The sequence below is a fragment of the Chanos chanos genome, chromosome 1 (assembly GCF_902362185.1).
Source record: "Chanos chanos chromosome 1, fChaCha1.1, whole genome shotgun sequence".
Lineage (NCBI taxonomy): Eukaryota > Metazoa > Chordata > Actinopteri > Gonorynchiformes > Chanidae > Chanos > Chanos chanos.
This window is the reverse complement of record NC_044495.1, coordinates 41,600,080-41,622,852: the sequence shown is the minus strand read 5'-3', so window position 1 is coordinate 41,622,852 and position 22,773 is coordinate 41,600,080. Positions and strand designations below refer to the sequence as shown.

Here is a 22,773-nt window from a genome sequence, read left to right as displayed (position 1 = left end):
ACTGTGACGTCAGCTTCTCCATATTAAAGCAGAGTCAAGAGGCCAACTGAACACCACTGGCAATATTTGGCCAAAAGCATACCAAACTTGCACAAGGATCATATTGTCCAGATACAAAACAAGTGTTGTAAACTGCCTTCTCAGCTTTGCCAGAGAAGCTAATCACTTACATAACCATGCAGATGTTTAAGAAGTTCTTGTAAGCATAAAAGCAATTCACCCTTTCTTAAGCAAAGGGGAAAGAAAATACTTATACATGTTTTGATAAATGTAAAAGGCCACTGGAAACCGTGATAGATTTAAACAGGATTATCAAACTCTGTGTTAACTAATAGGGGGTGAGTCATTGAACCATTTTAAAGCAAAAGATGAAACTGACCGCTAGTTTTTATTTTTTTTATTGTAGGTCCCAAAAACCATAATAACATTATATCAATAATAATAATAACGATAACAAAGAGAGAAAAAAGTTCAAAAAAAAAAAAAAAGGGAAATAAAATAGCTTCGTTTTTCCACAGCCTCTAGGCTTCTGCCTACAGAAGCACTGCCTGTCCGTATAATAGGTAAAGGGGTGTGGCTTCAAGCTAAGGCGAGATGTCCTCTGAGGTGTCAATCGGGAATGTTGAGGTGGTGGGCGGTGCTTGGGTGGGGTTAGGAGGGAAAGTCAACCACAGGGCTATTGCTGAGGCACCTGGGAGCAAAGAAAAAACACACACACACAAAGTTATAAATAAATATCACATGAACAAATGATGCTTAAAAGATTTACATTAAATCTTTTGGCAGATGGTTTTCTCCAAAGCAACTCAGAAAGCACAGAGATTGATTTAAATCAAAAAGTGTCAGTACATAAAACTAGAGCCAAGAACTCCAAGGTCCACGTATGACTTAACCAAGTTTTTTTTTATATACTCCTTCTGCCTAAAATACAGAAAAGTAAAGTTAAATTACTAGTTAAGAGGTCAGAGTGGTTTTTAAAGGTACACATCCATGTTCAGTACCTGCTGGGACTGTGTGTCCGGCCCTCGGCTGGCCAAACGACTCAGGATGTTCCTTTCGGACATCTGCAGCCTAACGGCAACAGGTGGTATCCTAGCAATAGTTGCCGGGAGACGGGTGACATCTGCCTTCATGTCACTAAGCAGTTCTTCCAGCTGCTTCAGGACTAAATGACAGAAATGGGGAGAGAGAGAGAGAGAGAGAATTGTACAGAGTGAGTTACAAAGGAAAAGAGGAATGGAACCAAAAAAAAAAAAAAAAAAAAACGCAAAGAGAAGAAAAAAGACAGCTTTCAACATTCTCTCTGAGGGAAGTGACTCTACTGATCCTAGCACAGAGTTCTCTCGGTTTCCACATGGCAGGGTTAGAGCAGTGAGAGGGCAGAGTTAAGGCCATTCACCTTTGTGCAGGACGGCGTTGGCAGGTTTGTTTCCAGACATGGACTCCTTGCTGAGGTGCTGGTGGGACTCTGCCAAACACTCCACCTCGCTGAAGCGCGTGTTCAGAGCCATGGAGGGGTGGGACGGGTCCTCGGACATGTTGAGGTAGGCAGCCCGACGCAACTGCTCTTCTATCACCAGGGCCTGTTCCAGCAGCTGGGGGAAGAGCAGACGGAAAGTTCTAGAGAGGCCTCTCTCGCTAGTACGGACTCGGTTTGACAACTTAAAAAAAAAAAAAAAATTTTACACGTTATCTGTCTGGTCTTTTACCTTAAATCTCCTGGCGAGGAACTTGTTCTTGATCTCCAGGAAGTTTCCTCGGTTCATCTCTCCTTTGAAAGGCTCGTTGAGTATAGCGAATCTCACGTCGTTCTGGATGTCCTGCCACCGAGCATAGCCGTGTCTGAAGCACCGCCGTTAAGGACTCCTACACCGGAGGCCGAAAAAGACCGCTCATTTCATCTCTCTCTCTCACGCGCGCGCGCACACACACAAACTTCATTTGGTTTCATGTGGCAGGAATACAATGTAAAGGATACTGTATGATGCCAGCAAGCAGCCAGTAGTCATGGCGACGATGCCAAATTTCATTGGTCTTCTTGGTAACTGTGGCAGCTCGTTCTTCATTCTGCCACAAGGAGTGCAATTCTGAGAAAAAGAGAGAGAGACAGGGCACATGTTAGACAACTTTTCTGAATGACATTATCCATTAAAAAGAGAGATAGACAAAGAGACAGAAATATCCCCCTACCAGTGAATCCTCCATCTGCGATGTTGAACATGAAACGAGTCTTGGCCTTCTTCTTCTCCTCACTGCCCCCAGCTGCTGCAGCATCTTTGGCACTGTCTCCATTCTGCAGCTTGGTTGACTCCTCCGTCTTCCCTGCCTCCTTCTCCTCCTTTTGCTCTGAAGCCGCAGTACAGAGAGAGAGAGAATGTGAATAGGGACTAACACACAAAGCCAGTTATACTGTCCAGTGTGAGGTAATGGACGGAGGTTATGCCAATCTAAAGAGGTTGTAAGATTATCTCTACCTTTCTTCTCATCTGGAGGAGGAGTGGTGTCCATCTTCTCAACTTTCTCTTCTTTCTTCTCCTCTGCTGGAGGGCCAAACAGAAAGTCAGTCAATTCCATGCAAATTTACACTTCAGCTTCATAACTGATGCACCGCTTTGTGTTTTCAAAACTAGTCTCATGAATAAACAATCCCAAGTCAGTTACAGGCCAAATCTAAAAGTAAGAAATATTTAAAAATAATACCTCACCAAGGATCATACTTTATCTGAATGATTCATCTTGAAAAGTCTACACTGAATCTCATATTAACCATAAAACACTCACCTTTAACCTCAGGCTCTTCACTTTTGACCTCAGACACCTCTGGTTTGGTCTCTTCTGTAGACTTGTTCTCCTCTGCTGCCTCTCCAGTGTTCTCCTCTTTGTCTCCTTCCTTCTCAGTTTTCTCTTTCTCTTTTTCTTTATCTTTCTCCTCTCCGCTGCTAGCTTTCTCTGTCTCTGTGGTAGATTCAGCCGGTTTGTCCTTCTCCTCGTTGGGTGAGGGCGTTTTTTCGTCTTCGTCAGGAATGGCAATGACCTGTTCAAGTGGTACAGTTTCTGTTTAACTCACAGCTATAGACTGTTAACAGTTCATATCACCTTCACTTAGGCTATTCATCCAGCCCTGATAATATTTCATAGGTTCACGTAATTTAATTGTTAAATGTCAAGTCAGTCAAAGAGAACTCAGATGAACTGAATGAAGACTGAGTGGTTTCCCAGTGGTAGGGGCGTGGTTTAAGGGACTAGGGTTGAGAGGGGGCTGTATATGAGGTGGGGGGGGGGGGGGGGGGTTAGCCGTGTGGCCCAGTGCTGACCTCTGACTCTGTGCTCTTTTTGGGCTCTTTGCTTTCCTTCTCCGCTTCTCCCTCCTTCTCTTTCTCCACTTCTTTTCCGGCATCTTCCGACTTGGAGGCTTCGTCTGTGGATTTGAACAGAGAGACATGAAGTTTGGATATGAATTCTGAGGCATCTGTGCAGTACTGCAGAACAAGTTTTCCCTTGGTCACTGTAGTCCTGTGGAGGTTAAAACAGCAGAGCGTGGGCAAAGCGTGTGTGTGCACGTGCGTTACCTGCAGCGGGTGTGTTGGGCTGTGTGTCTGCGGGTGTGCCAGTGGAGGGCGTTTTTGGGGCTGAGGGGGGTAAGAGGGCAAGGGTGAGAGGGCAGTAATCTGAGGCACACTTTTCACTATGTCTCACCCACAGAAATAAGTGTCTAACCGAACAACAGTTGTGAAAATCAAAACAATGAGATGGTGTGGAACAGTACAGGAGGAGAGGAAGCTTTAACTAGGGCTGCACAATTAATCATACATTAATAATATTTGCAGTTTTGATCTCCATAATTGCAAAAAATTACATCTCTTCCTTCAGTACTTCAATTGCAGTAGGAAATCACCAACATGAAAAAAACGTCAATTTATATGCTGAGCTCAAGATGTCTACAATTATTAGCACAATTATATTTTTGTGCATATTGAAACAAAAGAATATAAATGGAACCCTGTTAATTATAAGTAAATAATCACAATTGTCTTTCTCCTCTCTAAAATGGAGTAGCCCAAATTACAAAACAGTGTGACAGTTATAACCGACCCGCTGTAGCCATGGAGAAGGCACAGGTTAAATGAGGGGGTGAGATGAGTTGCCAAGGCCATAGAAGACAAAATGACTCAAGGAAGTCAAAGACAGAGTAAGACACTGACACTGTTACAGGGTTAACTGAGACTGCTCTCCCAGCTGTCTGCAGAAACATAGCGCAAAGAGGAACCACAGAGAGACACAGGGGGCAGGGGGGCGGGGCTGTACCTGGGGCGGGCGTGTTGGGTTGGGTGTCGGCTGGTGTGCCTGTAGAGGGCGTCTTTCCGGGCGAGTCTGGGTGGGCGGCGGCTGCCTTCTTATTCTCCTCCAGTTCCATCATCCAGGGCATTGACCACTGGCCATTAACGTGTTCAAACTCCTGCACCTGGTGACAAAACCCCCAAACCTTATCACACACTGAACTGACAAACATACATCACTGCAGCCAGGACCATCATTCATTTATAAACTCAAAATCAGTTAGTTCTGTAGTTGCAAAAACCCCACACCTTATCACACACTGTACTAACACACACATTATTACAGACACGACTACCATCCATATATAAAATCAAAATCAATTCGTTTTCTGGTTTTACTTCTACTAAAATGTATATTTAAAGGCATCTATATATTTCGTATTTTTATCAGGCTCTTTTCTCACTAATTCTATTCAACTGTAGATGCTACACAAATTTCAAAATACTCAATATACTAAACACAATCACTAATAAAGTCCATGACAAAAGCAAATGTCAAATTCCCATTGTTATGTCAGTACAGTAAAAAAATTAATTCCACAATAATCCTGCAGCCTCCCAAATAACAATGTTAAGCTATAAACAGTATTTGGAATGAGTGAGTCAAACGAGTAAAACCAGATTGCAAAGAGCCAAGCAGGCACTGGTGCAATTACCTTCTTTCGGATTAGTGACATCACACCAATACGGGTAAGAACGTGTTGTCGTGACAACCCTTCCCGCGGGACTCCATCTGCGAAGGTCTCCGCCCCATCTGCACCGGGTTCGCACAAGTGCCTCATGAAGAGCGACACGTATGCCCTGAAAGAGAGAGACATGAAAGGTGATGAGCAACATGAAAGGGATCAAGTATAGACCCTTGAGGCACGCCGCAGCAGTAATGGTAATGAGAATGAGGGAAAACACTCACTTGAACTCTTTCTCTGATTTGCCTCGCAGGTCCCTGACCAGCCACTGTGTGGTGAAGGCATCCTGGGGCGGCATGCCGTAACGCATGACCGCGTTGAGAAAGGCCTTCCTCTGACGGGCGTTAAAACCCAGCACCTAAAGTACACAACAACTCTCACAATCAAGCCTTCTCCAGTGTCATTTTGGTACACAACTATACAACAACGCAAGATACACAGGCAGACAAACTAGACAGGGTGGTGGGGGGAACTCACCTCGATGTTGCCTCCCACTCTGGCCAGCAGAGGGGGCAGAGGTTTGTCCTTGTCATTTCTCAGGCCTTTTCTGTTGGGTCTACGAGAGTTCACTGGAGAGAGAGAGAGAGAGAGATAAAGAGAGACATCAGAGCTATTCCATTTGCTTCAACAGCTCCATTTCTGCTCCCTGTCTCCCAACCCAACTGGTAACTACATGTCTCACCTTCAGACCGCTCGTCAAAGTCCTCGTCACCCTCTTCTGAGGCCACGGAGTAATCAGACTGGTTATCAGACTGGTCATCTTGCCAATCTGTCACACGGGTACAGAGGAATAACAAAGAGTTCAGTTTTATTATAAATCAACTAGAGATGTTTCTACAGGATGTATCACATATCTCTGCAATAAATGTACGGACAGATAAGTAATTATGATTGAGTGTCAGCTGGTCATTGAGACAATAAAGTATGATTACTCTCTGTTTATGTCCGTGTGTGTGTGTGTTTGTGAGATAAAAATGAGAAACAGTAGTGGCCATTCATAAAAAGAAGCAGATGTTCTCTCTGGCCAGTGTACCTGATGACTTAACCTTGTAAACCGAAGAACATAAATTTATGCATGCTTAAGACTGTAACAGTGCATGTGTTTTATCCGAACCCTTCTGTCTGGGATCTATGGTTCTGTATGAGTTATGATCCAAATAATATTTCACAGGTAATAAGGGATAATTTAATATATGCTGCTAAACACTGGCTCTGATCATTTTCACACAGACAATCACATTTATAATGAAATACAGATTAGCATCATGATTTCGATTCCCAAGAGCCTTAAAAACAGGCATATACATGGTTTACCAAACTTGTACCATGCTGGCTGGTGCTTAATACCTGCACACCCCAACACACACACACACACCAGGGAGTAATATTGTGCACCGTTTACCCCGTCTACTACCTCGGTCCTCCTGGGAGCCGTCGTTGTAGTTGACCTGTTTGCGGATGCGTTTGCCCTTGCCCAGGTTCCTCGCCAAGTCCTCCTGCTGCTGCTCGTAGTGATGACGCAGGAGCTTCTCCCAGTAGTCTGGGTCCACGCTCTCCTCCTGCTTAATGATCTCCCTCTGCACCTCCTCCTCCTGACACAGCCAGAGTGTGAGACCAGAGATAGACAGCAGAGAGACAGCAGAGAGAGAGAGAGAGAGAGAGAGAGAGAGAGAGAGAGAGAGAGAGAGAGAAAGGATTGAGTGTGAGGAAGTCTTGAACTTTCAAGATTTGCTGAGGTGTCTTACACAGGTAGGGGTGTGTGTGTGTGTGCGCGCGTGTGTGTGTGAGTATATGCATGTGACACCCACCTCTTCATCCTCATCCTTTACCACGTATTGGGCCACCTTAAAGGAGCTGAGGTATTCATTCATGCTCTGGAGCTCTGTGTCCTCGGTGGCGTCCTGGTTCCGGTCCAGTAGACGGTCAATGGCTTTGTCGTCGTAGTGGATCACACTGCTGTCCTCTTCCTTATTCTCTCCTGACCAGAACACAACAACCTGTCAACTCCACCTCATTCCTCTGATTATTTCGCTTTGTGTGTAAATTTTCTTTGTACTGGTGGACTCACCTTCTCCCTCATCCTTGAAGAGCTCCTCCGTGCCAAATTTCAGAATGTCGTCCAGCTCCTGTTTGGACATGGAGCCCGTCTTGGAGCCCAGACCGGGCCGGACCACCAAGTGGGTCAGCATCATCTTTTTCTTAGCCACCTGGAAGAGAGGAAGAGCGGGTGAATGAGGGTTTTATTTTTCAAAACGTAGAGCCAGGCGAAAGGTTCTGAGGTGAGATGAGGGAAGGTGTTGAGACAGACCTGAGTGATCCTCTCCTCCACCGACGCCTTAGTGACGAAACGGTAGATCATCACCTTTTTGTTCTGGCCGATACGATGGGCCCTGCTGAACGCCTGAGGGAGAGGAGAGAGTGACAGGGAACAAGATCAGACATGCTGGGATGTAGAACTTAAAACTGAAACATATGGAAAATAGGCTTTTGAAAACCCAAACCTGAATGTCATTGTGAGGGTTCCAGTCTGAGTCGTAAATGATGACGGTGTCGGCAGTAGCCAAGTTAATACCCAGACCTCCAGCCCTCGTTGACAACAGAAACACAAACTGCACAGCTCCCGGTGCTGGGGGAAGAGGAAAGAAGGCTTGGTTAGCGTATGTGCGAGTGTGTGCATATAATGGAGAATGAGAAGGAATTCCAAAATTATCAGAGTTTGGCTGGTGTTAGTGTTAGGTCAGGAGCTTAACTGGCACAGTTAGAGTTATGGTTACAATGTGTGATAAGTGAGGACGAGGGTGGCATTAGTATTTGTGCCTTAAAGTCATTGTCAGCGTGGTGAGGAAGAGTAGCTGGATGAAGAGCTGTTTGGGTCTCACCATTGAAGCGGTCAATAGCTTCCTGTCTCTGGGCTCCAGTGATCCCACCATCGATGCGCTCATATTTGTAACCCTCATGCTCCAGGAAATCCTCCAGCAAGTCCAACATCTTAGTCATCTAACCAAGGACATCAATACACCGCTCACATTAACTCAAGTGTGTGTGTGCACCTGAGAGAAATTTAGTATTCTGTGTCCTACTTCTTTGTGTGCGTGCGTGTGTGTGTGTGTGCGTGTGTGTGTGTGTGCACGTGCGTGCATCTGTCTGTGTGTATACCTGAGAGAAAATGAGAACCCTATGTCCTCCTTCCTTGAGTTTTTTCAGCATCTTCTGCAGTAGCAGCAGTTTCCCGGCAGCTTTAGCCAGGGCACTGCCTTCATACATCCCATTGGGCATCTTTGGAGCCTCCTGTTCAGGTCAACCAATCAGAAATTAGTTAAGTAACCCATTCACTTTATCACTTCAAAAAACAATATATTTTGCACCATCAATCCAAGTGACTTTTCTGTATGTTCACTGTTTATAGACTATAATCAGTGGGGGGTTAAGGTGGATCGTACCATTGCGGCAACAGGGAAAAGGTAGGGATGGTTACAGCACTTTTTCAGGTCCATGACCACGTTGAGCAGGGACACTTGGTTTCCCCCTCCACGAGTGTTCAGAGCCTCAAAGTTTCGTGTCAGGATGAACTTGTAGTATTTCCTAGTCAGACACAAAATACAGGCATGAAGACCATCGCTGTTTGCTTCAGCCTATCCTATTACAGATGATTACATCAATAGTCTGCCTTAGCCCATCAGAGCTGCAGCCTGCTGGAAGTTCAAGAGTTAATAAACACAGGTAGTGACTCACACTACACCCACAATGTTTGAGTCCAGACCTGTGGCTTTCGGTCTATTGTCAACTAGCAGTTAAAAAATGATAGAATGACTTTGTAACATGCTTTTTTTCCCCTTCATTTTCTCTCTCTTTGTCCATTACTTGGCTGTGACTCACTTCTGCATGGGGCTGAGTTCCACTCGGACGATGAGCTCGGTTTTGGACGGCATGTGTTTAAACACATCGGCCTTCAGTCGTCTCAGCATGTGTGGACCCAGCATGTCATGGAGTTTCTTAATCTGGTCCTCTTTAGCGATGTCCGCAAACTCCTCCAGGAAACCCTCAAGGTTACTGATATAGAGAGAGAGAGAGAGAGAGATGAATGGTGGCGAGTGATTCTCGTGTGTCTCTGCATCAGTGTAGAAAACTGACAGAGCAGATTTGTCCTCCAGTGGTTTTCAACTAACTTATATTATGGCAATGATGCACAAAGCAACAGGATCGAAATGTTTTGTTTCCTCCTTTGGAGGCCATAAGCACTGACAGGCTCTCCTACCTGAATCTCTCGGGGGTGAGGAAGTTGAGGAGGTGGAAGAGCTCCTCCAGATTGTTCTGGAGAGGAGTTCCTGTCAGGAGCAGCTTATGCTGGAGCGGATAGTTGTTCAACACCCTGAAAAACTACACACACACACACACACACTCACATACATTATAATACAAACTTTAAAAACATAATCCTGTTTGATGAATGTTTTCCCACTTGATCCATAATACACACACACACATACCATACATAACTCTGTTTGCTGACTGGTTTTTATTCCCTCAGACTGTTTTTTGTCTCTGTACCTTAGACTGGTTGTTTTTGAGTCTGTGAGCCTCGTCCACCACCAGACAGGCCCAGTCTATGGAGCCCAGTATGGCCATGTCTATAGTGATCAACTCATAGGACGTCAGCAGCACGTGGAACTTCACCGCGGCCTCTTTCTGCAGAGAGGGGAGGAACATTCGACATGTGAAAAAGAGACAAAAAAGGAGGAGAATAAAATGTGTGACACCAGTAGAGTACGAGTATTCAACACAACGTTAGAAAACGCAAAGGGAACTAAAAATGAGACACCAGATAGAACGAGACAGAAAATTAAATGTGACACTGGCCAGGCTGCTTTCTGAGTCACAAATGAAAATATTCTTTGTGACTAGTCTTTATTTGGGTTCCTTTCTCTTATATCAATGCTTATAAGGCAGAGCTTGTGGTTCACCTTCATCCTGGAGGCTTTCTTTCCTCCGCGGATGGCGTTGTCCTCGAAGGTGAACTCGTTCTCCCTGATAACGGCCCTGCTGTCCTTGTCTCCCACATACGTCACCACATACATGTCTGGAGCCCACATCTCAAACTCACGCTCCCAGTTAATGATGGTGGAGAGAGGGGCACTGACCAAGAACGGCCCCTTTGAATGACCCTTTCATTCAAAGAGAGAGACACAGAGAGAAAGAGAAAGAGACAGACAGACAGAGAGACACACAGAGACACAGAGAGAGAGAGAGCGAGAGAGAGAGACAGACAGACAGAGAGAGAGAGTTAATATGTAAATGAGATTCATAATTTACATTTGCTGTATTTTCAGCCGCACTACATGTCCAGTTTAACCTTGTACTGTAACATGCTAGTATTCATTTTAACAGTTACTTAAAAAACACATGACATCTGTATGTCAGTTATGTAAGTGCATATGGGAATGCATTCTTCACTATACCCACTACGTGGCATACACATGCGCGCACACACGCACCTCTTTGTAGAGGGAATAGAGGAACACAGCAGTTTGGACAGTCTTGCCCAAACCCATCTCGTCGGCCAGGATAGTGTCTGTTCCCTGAGCCCAGGAGAAGCGCAGCCAGTTTAGCCCCTCCAACTGGTATGGGTGGAGAGTCCCACCTGTAGAGTCCAGGTAGTCTGGCTGACGCTCAAACTTTATGGTGGGCTGGAGAGGGGAGAGAGAGAGAGAGAGAGAGGGATGGCTGGATTGATATAAGGTCACGCTTTGTCATATTCATTGGTCAGGAAGGTAAAAGAACAAATTAATGAAACAGGGATGTTCACATCAGTTAGCCATCAACTGGACTTAACTAAAGATCTGATCTATCAAATGTCCGGAAAAAAAAAAAAAAAAAAAGAATCCTTCAATTATTTAACCCATTAAGGCCAGATGGAACATTCAAATGTCATTGGTAGTTATGTGTTTTGTGCTTTCAGGAGACGTAACCATGTCAGGCTAAAGGAAAATCAGTCTTACAGAGCTTGTGAAAAATGGACTCATGCAATGTTGGCACACGGCAAGCAGGGGGCAGTCTACTCACATCCACCACAGGGTTCTCTGGAGGTCTGTCTAATCTCTTCATTTTGCCCTTAATCTTCAGCTTCTTTCCTGGCTTGCCCTCATCTCCCATCATCAGTTCCCTGACAGAGAGACAGACAAAGAGAGAGGAGAGACAGAGAGACAGACAGAGAGACAAACAGAGAGGAGACAGAGGAGGTTTAGTCACTAAGAAAGTCATCTTTCAAAAACCATAAGTAGGTACAGCGTACAGCAAAGTACTATAAAATACACACACTAAATATATGTATTAAACACTTTAAAGTAATATACAGTGTACATATATATGTGTGCATGTGTGTGTGTCTACTCTTTGCCATCCGTGTAACTTTGTGTTAGTGCACGGGAGCGTGACCGTGTGTTTCTTAATATTACTGTATCTGTGGTTTTGTGAATGCACGGAATGTCTGTGTGTTGTTTGCTTTCATGTTTTTATCGTGTGTGTGTGGATGTGTGTGTGTGTATGCACATGTGTTACCTGTGGTTCCAGTACTGCAGTTTATAAGCGTCAAAGTCAGGAATGTCCATGTCTTCAGACTCCCATGTGGCCTGGTCATAGGGCAGGTCCCTCCATTTGATCAGGTAGTGAACGTTATTCTTCTTATCCACACTGCACAGGGCAGAGAAGACACGAAGGATATGTTTATTCATACTACCATCGAGGTATAGCAGCCTTCACTGTAAACTGACTCAGACACTCACCCGTGTAAACTGACTCAGACACTCACCCGTGTAAACTGACTCAGACACTCACCCATGCAAACTGACTCAGACACTCACCCGTGTAAACTGACTCACTCACCTGTGTAAACTGACTCAGACTTACCTGTGGTTGAGGATGCGGTGGATCATCATCCACTCCATCTTGATCCCGAAGCGATAGTATTTCTCCTCCATCTGAGCATAGATTGGGTCTTTATTTTTCCTCTTCTCACTCTTGTCTTCATCTCCATCCCCTCCAAAATCGATGGGCGGTGGCTCGTCCATGTCGTTCTTGCGCTGGTAGTTTCTAAACATCACCTGGCAGTGCAGCTCCAGCTGAAACAGTACAGACAGGACATGAGACACAGCCCCGGAACTTTCTGTCCAAATGCACCCAAACCACAAACATAACCAAAAAGAGTGACTGCATATTAGTCAGGATATGAGGAAAATACCAGTATCCACTGGTTGTTCTCATATATTAAAATGCATTTGGCCATTGTGTTCATGGGTTGCTTTTACAAATCTGAGTGGGTGAGGTTGTAAGTGTGTGTACCCACGGCTCTGACAACCATAAGCAGCACCTGTTCTTTTGAGAGTGTGGGTTTGTCCATGTATAAGTATATATATGAGTAAGAGTGTGTGTGTGTGTATATACCTGTAGCTCAGACACCCAAGAGCAGTGCCAGTATGACATGTTGTGCCATTTGACGAAGAATTCCCTCTCAGGGCGGCCGGACAACGGGGCGGGGTCAGGGGCGTCAGCTGGAAGGTCAGGGGGGCGTGGTACAGGGGTGGGAGGAGGAGGATCGCCCCATCGCCAGGTCAAAATCTTCTGCACCTTACCCTTCAAGGCAGGACACTGAAAGCAAAGGAAAGGGGGGAGAGACATAGAGTATAAGAACTAAAGAGAGTACTACGTCTCCTCCTTCCCAAATACGTTTTAATTTTAACATGAAGTTTCACATTCCCAAATGTTACAATTATAAAGATAATACACATATACTGTTGTTACAGGAGCTCTCAGTACAACAGTCACTAGCCAAGATCGCACTACGGAGAGCATTTTCAGAGCTAAAACCCCAGATAAACTGGACAAAAGATGAGTGACAGTCACTGATTGGCTGTGTTCTGATTGGCTGCATTCTGATTGGCTGACTCACAGTGCAGCGGGGGCAGATCCACTCTCCATTGGGTATCTCAGGCAGAGGAGGATTGAGACAGTGGATGTGATAGGATGAAGGGCAGGAGTCACAGCACAGCAACTCTCCTCCATCCTTGCACACGCGGCAGAACTCCATATGATGGTCATCCTCTTCAGCTTCTCCCCTGTCTCCTTCATTCTCCTCCTCACCGTCAGAGCCCTCCTCACGTGCCTCCCACTGTATGCCCTCCTTCTCCTGAGGGAAGAGTAAAATAATGTCAGAAATGCAAATACTTTAAAAGAGAGAGAGAGACAGAGATACAGAAAGAGAAAAATGGGAAACCAAAAGGGAGCGGAAATGAGTGAAAATGGTAAACTGGAGTTGCATGTATCAGTCAGGCATGTCCCTGTGTGTGTGTGTGTGTGTGTGTGTGTGTGTGTGTGTGTGTGTGTGTAAAACTGATGTAAACAATTTCACCTGATACTTTTCCAAGTAATTTAAAAGATGTCAAATTTAGCAGCTGCATTTATAGTCCAATACTTGGGAGAGTGTTAATTTGACAAAGGCCTGTGGTTGCTATGATACATTGCTAAGCACTGGCCTGTCGACTGTGGGTGTCAGGAGAGCTGTTGATTGTCTTTAAAGAAGAGGTGTTAAAGTATGAAGGATGGATACCTCAACAAGACCAGCATGAGACTCACTCACAGATCAGAGCTCATTTGACTGTCATATTGGAGGGAGTGTCTGTCACTCAGTCATGCTGATGTCTGATTGGCCCATCAGTGTGACTGAAAGCATCACTCAGAGCAAGGCTGGCATCTGATTGGCCAATTAGTAACTGACAGAATGAATCAGAGCCATGCTGACATCTGAAACCCTGTTGCGTGTGACGGCAATGACTCACACAGAGTGGGCAACTCCAGGTACCTTAAGGAGTTTTCTCCATGTCAGGGTCACTCTGTGTGTGTGCGTGTGTGTGTGTGTGTGTGTGTGCACTCACGCAGTGTGGGCAGCTCCAGGTGCCCTCAGGGGCCTTCTCCATGTCAGGGTCCAGACAGACCATGTGATAGGCTCTGGGACAGGTGTCACACAGAATGATCTCCCCACCCTGCTGACACACCTCACAGTAATCCTGATGATCTGTCTCGTAGCCGTCCCCATCCTCATCCACTGACACAGAGAGAGAAAGAGAGAGAGAGTCAGCTTATCCTCCAAAAAAAAAAAAAAATCTGATGACAAACTGTGAACAAGATTATTTCTCCATGAAGACACAACATGCAGAGGCCGGAAGCAGCAGTCACAGGGGACAGTCCTCATCAATCACACCAATACACTCTTCTTCACTAACTGCTCACTATAAACACACTCAGTGACATCTCTCCTCTTCCTCCTCACAGCCTACAGACACTGACAACTCCAGACAGCAGTACACAACCTCTGTCCCAGAAATAGCCCTCCTTTTACCCCTTCACAAAAGCATCTGAAGCTAAGGACAATGGAAAAGGTGATCTGAACAGGTGTTTCACAAAAAAAAACCCTCACAAGCTTTTGAATGTAATCATAGTGTAATGACTGTCTCTATCCAGAAAGCACCGTGTCTCTCTTGGAGGAGAAGACGCTGTCCCTCCTCTTTAAGCATGCTGATTCTTTCGACATGGAGGAGAAAACACCATCTCTCCTCCTTAAGCATGCTGATTCTTTAGACATGCTAGAGCCAAATAACCAAGAGTCACGTAGTCAAACCCATTTCACGGTGGTTAATATGGTTAGCAATAACACAGGACCTCAAAATAGAAACAAGCAGTTTTGGTTGTTAGACTAATGTGTGTGGAATTGCTCGACCGCTGAAAATCGATTCACCAAACTCCTCAGCACTTCTCAAGCGGACAGCGAGGCTAAAGACCCACGTAAATATGACTCTTCCATTCAGTGACCGCGAACATCCCTAAGACCGCGATTTAAAACAGTCTTCACGTCTGAGACTGATCGTTAGTCAATCCACGCTGCGGTATTAAAGCAGCTGATCCAAATGGGTCTCTGACGGATCCAGCAGCACCAGAAGACCCCTCACCTCTTTTCTTCTTCTTGGTGGTCTTGGGCTTCTTCTTGGAGCGGCTGCTGCGGCTGTTGGAGCCATCAGACACAGACACGCTGTTCATACTGCCATCATCAAAGTCACTGTCCGCATCCACATCATCCTCCTCACTCTGAGAGAGAGAGAGAGAGAGAGAGAGAGAGAGAGAGAGAGAGAGAGAGAGAGAGAGAGAGAGAGAGAGAGAGAAGGAGAGAGAGAGAGAGAGAGAGAGAGAGAGGGTTAAGTGAAACCCGGAGTTTGAAGGAGAAAAGGGTTACAGATACACAGATATGGAGGGGGGGTGCTAATGTTTCTTCTCAGTGTGATGCATCCTAACCTCTTCATTCTGAGAGGAGGAAATTAACATGGAAAATGAGTGAGAGAGAGAGAGGGAGAGATGTGAAATCTTACAGAGGAGCGTTTCCTCTTGCTGTTGAAGCCTCCGAGTTTAATCTTCAAAGGAGCGACTTTCTTGGTTTTCACTTTCTTCTCCTGAGGCTTTGGAGCTGGTTTGGATTTCTTACGAGCATTTGGACCTGGACAACAGAGAAGAGAACAAACACGCAGACTTCAGACGACAAGAAAAAACACCCCCCACAGAGATCGACTGAACCCGATATGAAATGACCAGAAGTCAGTGCGCATTAGGGCTCAAATTCTTTATTCACTAACCTCTCTCACTGCACTCTCATATGTGAAACAACAACCAGTTACATCTACTGCACATTAATGTAGACAAATAGGGATGCATGAGGCAAAGGCTCCCTTCACAGAGTCAATAATTGGTTTTTTCCCTTTGCTTTTCTCCAGATTTCTTGGTTTGTAATACATGGTTCTTGGATGTCACTTTGGAGCATTTAAAAGCAACTGTTAAAGCAATGAATGTAATCATTTCTGCTGCTATGACAGTTATTCTAAGTCCATCTTTCTAACACAGTTGTTACAAACCGGATTCTGACAGACGACGTACGTTTCATGTAGTGCATGAAGACTGGAGCCCCATTTAAACTAACTTGGCTTGTGACTGGCTGGATCTTGTGTGTTAGAGATGAGCAGAAACACAGACAAGCTGCCCATTGGAGCTCTGCTGTAAACCACACATGCTCTGTGCACAAGAAGGGGAGCCTACAGAGAAGCCCCACCCCCAAAACACTAACCTTTGCCTTCTTTGGTCTTGGCCTTGCGGAGAGGAGGTGCAGGTGGAGGCTGAGGTTCGGGGGCAGGGGGCACACTGGGTGTGGAAGCAGGCGTTTCCGTGCCACTGGTAACCATGTTGTCCACGGCAGCCGCCACGTTAGCCGCGGCCAGGGCAGCATTCGCAGTAGCCGAGCCACGGAGGGGGTTGTTAGTGCTGAACTCCCGCCACTTAGCACCGAGAACCATCATCATCTTTGAAACGGCGATCTTCGGGTTTTTAGCCGCTATCAGAGGCCTGTGTGACAACCAGGGAACAAAGGGTCAATGAGGAGAACTGACTGAAGAGTTGATTGTGGAGACCTCAACCAAGTGAAAAAAAAAACACATACAGAGAAAAGAGTTGAAACACATAAGGTAGAAACACATTTGAGTACAGCATTAAAAAAAACAATTTAAGTTTTCATTTAAATCCTGGATGGTCAATTCTACTTTTTGAAATAATTTTTTTTTAGTCTATTCCTTCTCCTGAGGTAAAGAAAGGGCTTGGGGTTGATTTTTTTAGCCTTCTGAACAGTACTTTACCTGACAAACTGGCTGAAGGCCTTGTAGTTGGTCAGGGATCGGTAGTCTTCCTCAGTGAAGACATGGTCGATGTCCTCCATCCCCCAGGCATCCAGGAGCTGAGAGGAGGTCTTCGGTTCCTAAAACACAAACCATCCGCCATGATCAGAACAGCGAAACAAAACACCACCAGGGATGAAACCTGTCACTCCACACCTAATAATCATACTATCCTGGTGAAGGTCATCTTTCTGTGGGAAAGTGTGTTGTAATATAATCTCACACCTTTGGAAACATGTTCTGTATTACAATTTCACTGCTTTACTGAAGCAACCTCTGTTATAATCTCATTATTTTGGCAAAGTACCTCACATTATAATCTCACTGTTTGTTAAAGCAGTTTGCAGTAGACTTAATCTCACTGACCTGGGAGAACAGTTAAGGTGATAACGTAAAAGTGAGCGTAGCTGTCTTAACTACACTGAAAATGAACTGATTAAGTACTTTAAATAATAATTACTAATTAGCATATATTTTAATAATTCTTTATGTTTCTAGGTCTGGCTGGTTAAATCTGAATCAACCCACAGATGCCGAATAAAAGAAAGGGGGTTGAAGCACAGCGCCCCTCAATATAATCTACTATAATCAAATCTCAGAGCAGCACTGAACAGACAGGAACCAGGAGCATGTTTCAGCCCAGAGTGAGAGAGATGAAACTGGGCAAACTCTGTTCTATCACAGAGCCCTGTCCCTCCCTTGTTACCGTGTGTTAAACATCAGCTCTCACCTGGCTGTCGTCATCATCTTCCTCATCCTCTTCCTCAAGCTCTTTCCTCTTGGTGACGGCCGAAGCGGCGGCCCGGTCCCCGGCGTTGCTCCTTCTCTTGTCTTTCGAGGAGCTTGCTCGTTTCTTCTTCTTTCTGCCAGGGGTGTAGTCACTCCCCTCGCTGTCTGAGCGCACCCCTCCTCCATCCTCGTCTCCCTCGTCCACATCAGGCCCCTCCCCAGCCTCCGGAGAACTGACAGCCAAGTCCTACACACACATCAAAGTTATACCATTGTGCACAGCCTCCAGAGAACTGTCCTAACGACACACAAATAGACACTCATCAGAATTATACAACTATACAGAACCTCCAGAGAAATCACACACATACCAGAATTATAACACTGTAAACAGCCTCCAGACAACTGGAGGCTGAGTTGTAATCCACACGCACACACAACCACATATAGGCCTACACTTCCCCCAGTGCAAACACGCTCATCAGAATTATACGACCGTACACAACCTGCGGACAACTGACAACACAGCTCTATAATACGCACACAAACACACAGAAGAATTACACAAAAAATCCTGCACCATTACACAGATCAACGTTATGTAACAAACAGTATGGCACACACTCAGATCAGAATTATGCAAGTCAAGCATCAGGACTGGCTGATAAGAATGTCCTACAGCTTCTCTCTTATAGGACAGTTTTGACTTTGCGCTCAAGGCATGGGGCTAACTGTGAAGTGCTGCTTTCTGGAACACCCCCAGAGTTTCACTTTACAAGCACACACACAAGTTCACAACACACATATCCACACATGCACAAGAACTACCAAAGTCACACACAAACATCAAAATTAAAACGAAACACCTGAACAGTGCAACAACAGGCCAAGTATAGCAGCTCGTGACGCCAGATCAATAATCTGACATTAGAAACACAACACACACACATAAACACAGACTCACTGTAAATATACAACCACACACATCTAAAAAATAAATTACTGCACACCACAACAGCACACAAAGAAACATCAGGGCCACACAACACAAAGACTGAGAGAACAAACACACAGATCTCAACAACACTGCTACAGGGACATTATTACTGTGTATCACACACACCAAAACAACACACAGATAAGAGGCGCATTGACACACAACACAATACACCTATTGGAACAACCCGACAAAATCAATGAGCATGTGTGTGCTCCAGCATTTTACAGAGAGACATGTGACGGAGCAGAGATGACTAACTAATACTATGTCAAATCTTTGGGTCTGTTCAGTTCCACCCTGCCTGGTCCTCTCACACACATACATCCGGGTCCATACCTCTCTGCGCTGCCGCTGCCTCTTGTTGCTTTTGCTTTCACGACTCTTCTTCGCTTTCTTCTTCTTCTTCACCTTGGGCGCTTCATTCTCCGACATGTCCTCCTCCAGGTCCTCTTCATCTGTAAAAACAAACACAAACATGAAAACAGACCATAAATTCTCACTGCAACGGCACAACCATGGCAGAACCCCTCACAAACATCATATCTCAGAATTTGCATCTCGTGGTTAAATTTCTGCATTGTGCCCGATTCCTGTAATTGTGCTGGCGTTAATAACTAAGATGTATCATGTGGTTTTGCGACGATTCAGTGAAACGCACTGAAATGCACAGATGACAATATTTCTTCCAACCTTTCTCACATTAACTATAGTAACAATACATCTTTCAGACAGTAAGACTTTTCCTGAACCAGACCCTGAGTCCGTTCAGTGTGCTACAATCGCAGTATCACAAAAATGGTGTAATACAATCCAACCAAGGTGCTAACGGCAGGGTTCGAGTTACAGGGGGGCATGGGGGGGGGGGGGGGTCTGAGTCCCCTAAATCCCTGACTGTTATTGTATAACTCGCACTCTGGCTAAGAGCATTATCTATCTGGACAGAAGACAAAATTTCAATATTTGCACAAGCTTGGCATCTAAGCGCTCTGGATACAGGTTTAAAACTTAAATAACACTGTCTAGACCGAAGAAACGGAGGCGCGCTTGAAGGCTGTTTCCCTATTAGCGGCTTGTTTGGCACTTCGACGGTGGACAATGGCTGCAGAAAGAGATAAGCTGTTAATAGGTCAAATCACAGTGATCAGGTCACGTGATCGCGTATCGCTCCATACACGTCAATCCCATTTGGTATTCGCGAGCCATCTAATATTGTCACAGGCTTATATCTAATTCACGTTAAAGCGACGTACTGACTTTAAGGAAGAGAGAGAGGGCGGCTTGATTAAGGGCGCATTTAGTTCGTTCTCCAAATTGTGAGTCGCATGCCCCAGAACAATATAACATCATTAGCTACTAGAACTCGACAAGGCCTCGTTTGTTAAGGAAAAAGTAAACGAGCTATCAGCAACTAACTACTGCTACATTAATATGGTTTAAATTATTCACTTATCAAGTCGGCTAAGACAGCACATGTGAATTTGTTTATGACTTACTATTTAAACACTGTAAACCGCTACAGGCTTAGGGGTCAAATTTTCTAATATTTTAGTAGGGTAACAACACTGAGACAGTGGAACTATACCGCCACAACACTCAGGACAGAATATCGTAATAGACATATCAGCAAAGTTTTTGCAACGAGGCTATGTAACACAAAATAACACATACCACCATGTATGTGCAATTTTGACCACTTTTCTTGTACACAAATACAACTTCAGAACGCCCCAAAGCGATCACCGTATACGAGAAATTCATAACTTAATGTTCTCGTTACAAAAAAAAATCCAGGGAAACCCCCTTCCTTCACTTTTTCCCTCCTAACCATCGTCGTCACATCCGAAAAACTGCGTCGGGTACTCCGTGAAAAACACAGTCCCTGAATGATAAACATATACCTCTTTCAGCTCTGTAAAGCCTCCAATCGCCCAAGGACTCAGAACGACGTATCCAAAACTGTGTAGATGTTAAGTATCTGGATTCGCCATGATGACCAACAAACGTCATCAACGAAATGGCTAACTGTAGCTCTGGCTTGTCATCAGCACGCGAAAATACCGGTAGGCCGCGAGACAGTGATGCCGGTAGAATAAATAGTAAAACTGCAAAGACTATAAAAACAAAAGTGAAAAAATGGAACTCGGTACGGGATTTTCGAAAGAGCATCAGTGACTAAAAAATCGGACGCGATGGCCGCCGTGATCACGGCAAACCATCTTGAGAAATTGCTTAGGCACTTTGTGTCAGTTAGCATAGCTAGCTACAGGGCTAACTAGTAGCACGAAGAGCTAGTTGTTAACAGATACCAGTCTAAAAGTAGTGTACGAAGAACTGCGGTCCATTAGCAATACATGATAAATATCTCAGTTCTGATCTCGGCTTAAGTGTTGTAACACTTAGGGTATTCCAAGAGTAATGTAAATAATGAAGGAACGTTGTTCTGAACAACAAACAAGTCCCAAACTGATGTCCAAACTTTAAAAGTACCTAGTTTTGTAACCCAGTTATCCAAGTTACACTATAACAACTTTACAGAAAACTAAGATGAGATCTTCTACGTAGATATGCAACAAATTACTTTACACCTGCGTAGACTTCGTTATATCTTTAAAGCATTGTATAACTGTGAGAACCAATAATTCAATTAACATACCTTGCATCATGGACCGGTCTTCATTGTGTCCAAAATCATCTCTATCATCTTCGCTCCCCGACATAATACTCGTGTATTTTCACCTTTTCCAGAGGCTGAATACACTTTTGTCCTCCGTTTCTTCTCAAGCTCAGTCTAGCGTCTGGTCAAGTCGATGCCGGAGGAAAGAAAGCCGGTTTCGCAGAGGGGTGGAAATTAAAAGAACAATAAGAAAACGGAAGTTAAGTAGGCTACTGGTAAATGCATTGGGCACCATGTGAATAAGAGTAGTCAGAATCTACAAGGCACTCAGACCCCTCACGTCAAACTTGGAACAGGTAACCTGCACCTGCAAGCAAGACACAACTTCTCATAATAATAAGCTAAAGCGATACACGGACAGAACTCTCAAGCTCACGATGCCCGGCTAGATAGCTAACTACCTATCCTAGCTTCCTCAAACCGAGCCAGCTATGCCTGCTAACACGCTTGCAGCACGTTAGCCTTTACCGGCTAAATTCTGAAGCACGATGAAAGCGTCCTGTGATGTTAAGACCTTCGATGTATAAATAGTAAGAGACACACTTATCGTTTAAAGTCCATTCTGTTTACCTTTATTAGAGCCCAAAGGGTGATTTACCTCAGAGGAACAAAAATACCAACAATGTAGCGTTACTGTACTTACACAACTTGAATGGTCCCCTTGTTCAGAAAAAGGATTAAAAAAGGTAACTTGATGTGGTTGTAAATCTTTCCCGCTCTAAATTCGCTTCACTCTTGAACACAGCTGTATGCAGGCTTATATTTATATATTTTGATTAATTAACCGGTACATTAATTGTCGAATATTTTGTCCGGTATACAGACGACGTCGGCGTCTCTCTCACTAACACCCTTTGCATACACACACAAAGAGATCAGGGGGCAGACATCCCATAATAACCCCCCCCACACACACACATACACTCTCCCCTCCCCCCACTCTGCATAGTTACCTTGCAACGTACAGACCATAATAATCTCCACCCCCCCACACACATATACTCTCTTCCCCATTCCTCTGTGCCCCCTTAGCAACCACTGTTACCATAGAGACACTTACCCCCTCCCACCCCTCCCAACATCCCATAATAATAATGAGCACAGTCACTGACATCCTACAATAAGCATAACTCCAAAAAGAGAGCGCACGAAAAAAAAAAAATGTCACATGGCAACTCCACGCCACATGACTACATTTCTCATTTTAGCCCAGTCTCAGTATACTGTACATCTACGCACATATGCAGACTGGCAAAGTCTGCTGTGAATTGTGAGGACACATAATCAGCAAAAGGATTCAGAGATCCATATGCAATGTTGGGACCTGACTTAGTCTTTGTTTGTGAAACTCTACTACAGGACTGTGCATGTGTTAAACTTCTGAGAAGTCACAGAAGTTCCCTTTATCCATGCACTGGTGTACACAGTGGTGGCCTTGGAGGTTCTTGTGTGGTTACAGTCAACCGAGCATAATCAGGCTGAATTACAACTCATTTCAAGGGCAGATTTAAATCGGTCCTTCAATCAGACTAGTTCTCATGTTTACAGATACCACTGGAATGGAGACATTTCTATGTGGACTATCAGACTC

At 44.8% G+C, this 22,773-nt stretch overlaps 1 protein-coding gene across 1 annotated transcript; it reads right to left on the bottom strand.

The window, feature by feature from the left end:
- Window positions 1-512: 512 nt before the first annotated feature.
- chd4a (chromodomain helicase DNA binding protein 4a) lies at window positions 513-21,939 on the bottom strand. Its single transcript, XM_030784757.1, has 41 exons — window positions 21,826-21,939; window positions 21,162-21,303; window positions 18,845-18,963; window positions 17,510-17,755; window positions 16,741-16,859; window positions 16,179-16,453; window positions 15,433-15,557; window positions 15,019-15,154; window positions 13,948-14,117; window positions 12,966-13,202; window positions 12,461-12,664; window positions 11,927-12,138; window positions 11,579-11,710; window positions 11,084-11,183; window positions 10,516-10,707; window positions 9,985-10,185; window positions 9,572-9,709; window positions 9,279-9,400; window positions 8,900-9,073; window positions 8,464-8,605; window positions 8,180-8,311; window positions 7,903-8,020; window positions 7,525-7,649; window positions 7,332-7,424; window positions 7,092-7,230; window positions 6,832-7,001; window positions 6,426-6,615; window positions 5,706-5,792; window positions 5,501-5,592; window positions 5,248-5,381; window positions 4,994-5,138; window positions 4,306-4,462; window positions 3,315-3,418; window positions 2,782-3,034; window positions 2,475-2,540; window positions 2,191-2,346; window positions 1,979-2,087; window positions 1,710-1,842; window positions 1,400-1,595; window positions 1,002-1,165; window positions 513-691 (listed from the first exon to the last, which is right to left on the bottom strand). The coding sequence occupies exons 2-41, from the start codon at window positions 21,223-21,225 to the stop codon at window positions 677-679; spliced, it is 5,886 nt and encodes a 1,961-aa protein (XP_030640617.1). The 5' UTR covers window positions 21,226-21,303; window positions 21,826-21,939; the 3' UTR covers window positions 513-676.
- Window positions 21,940-22,773: the final 834 nt, after the last annotated feature.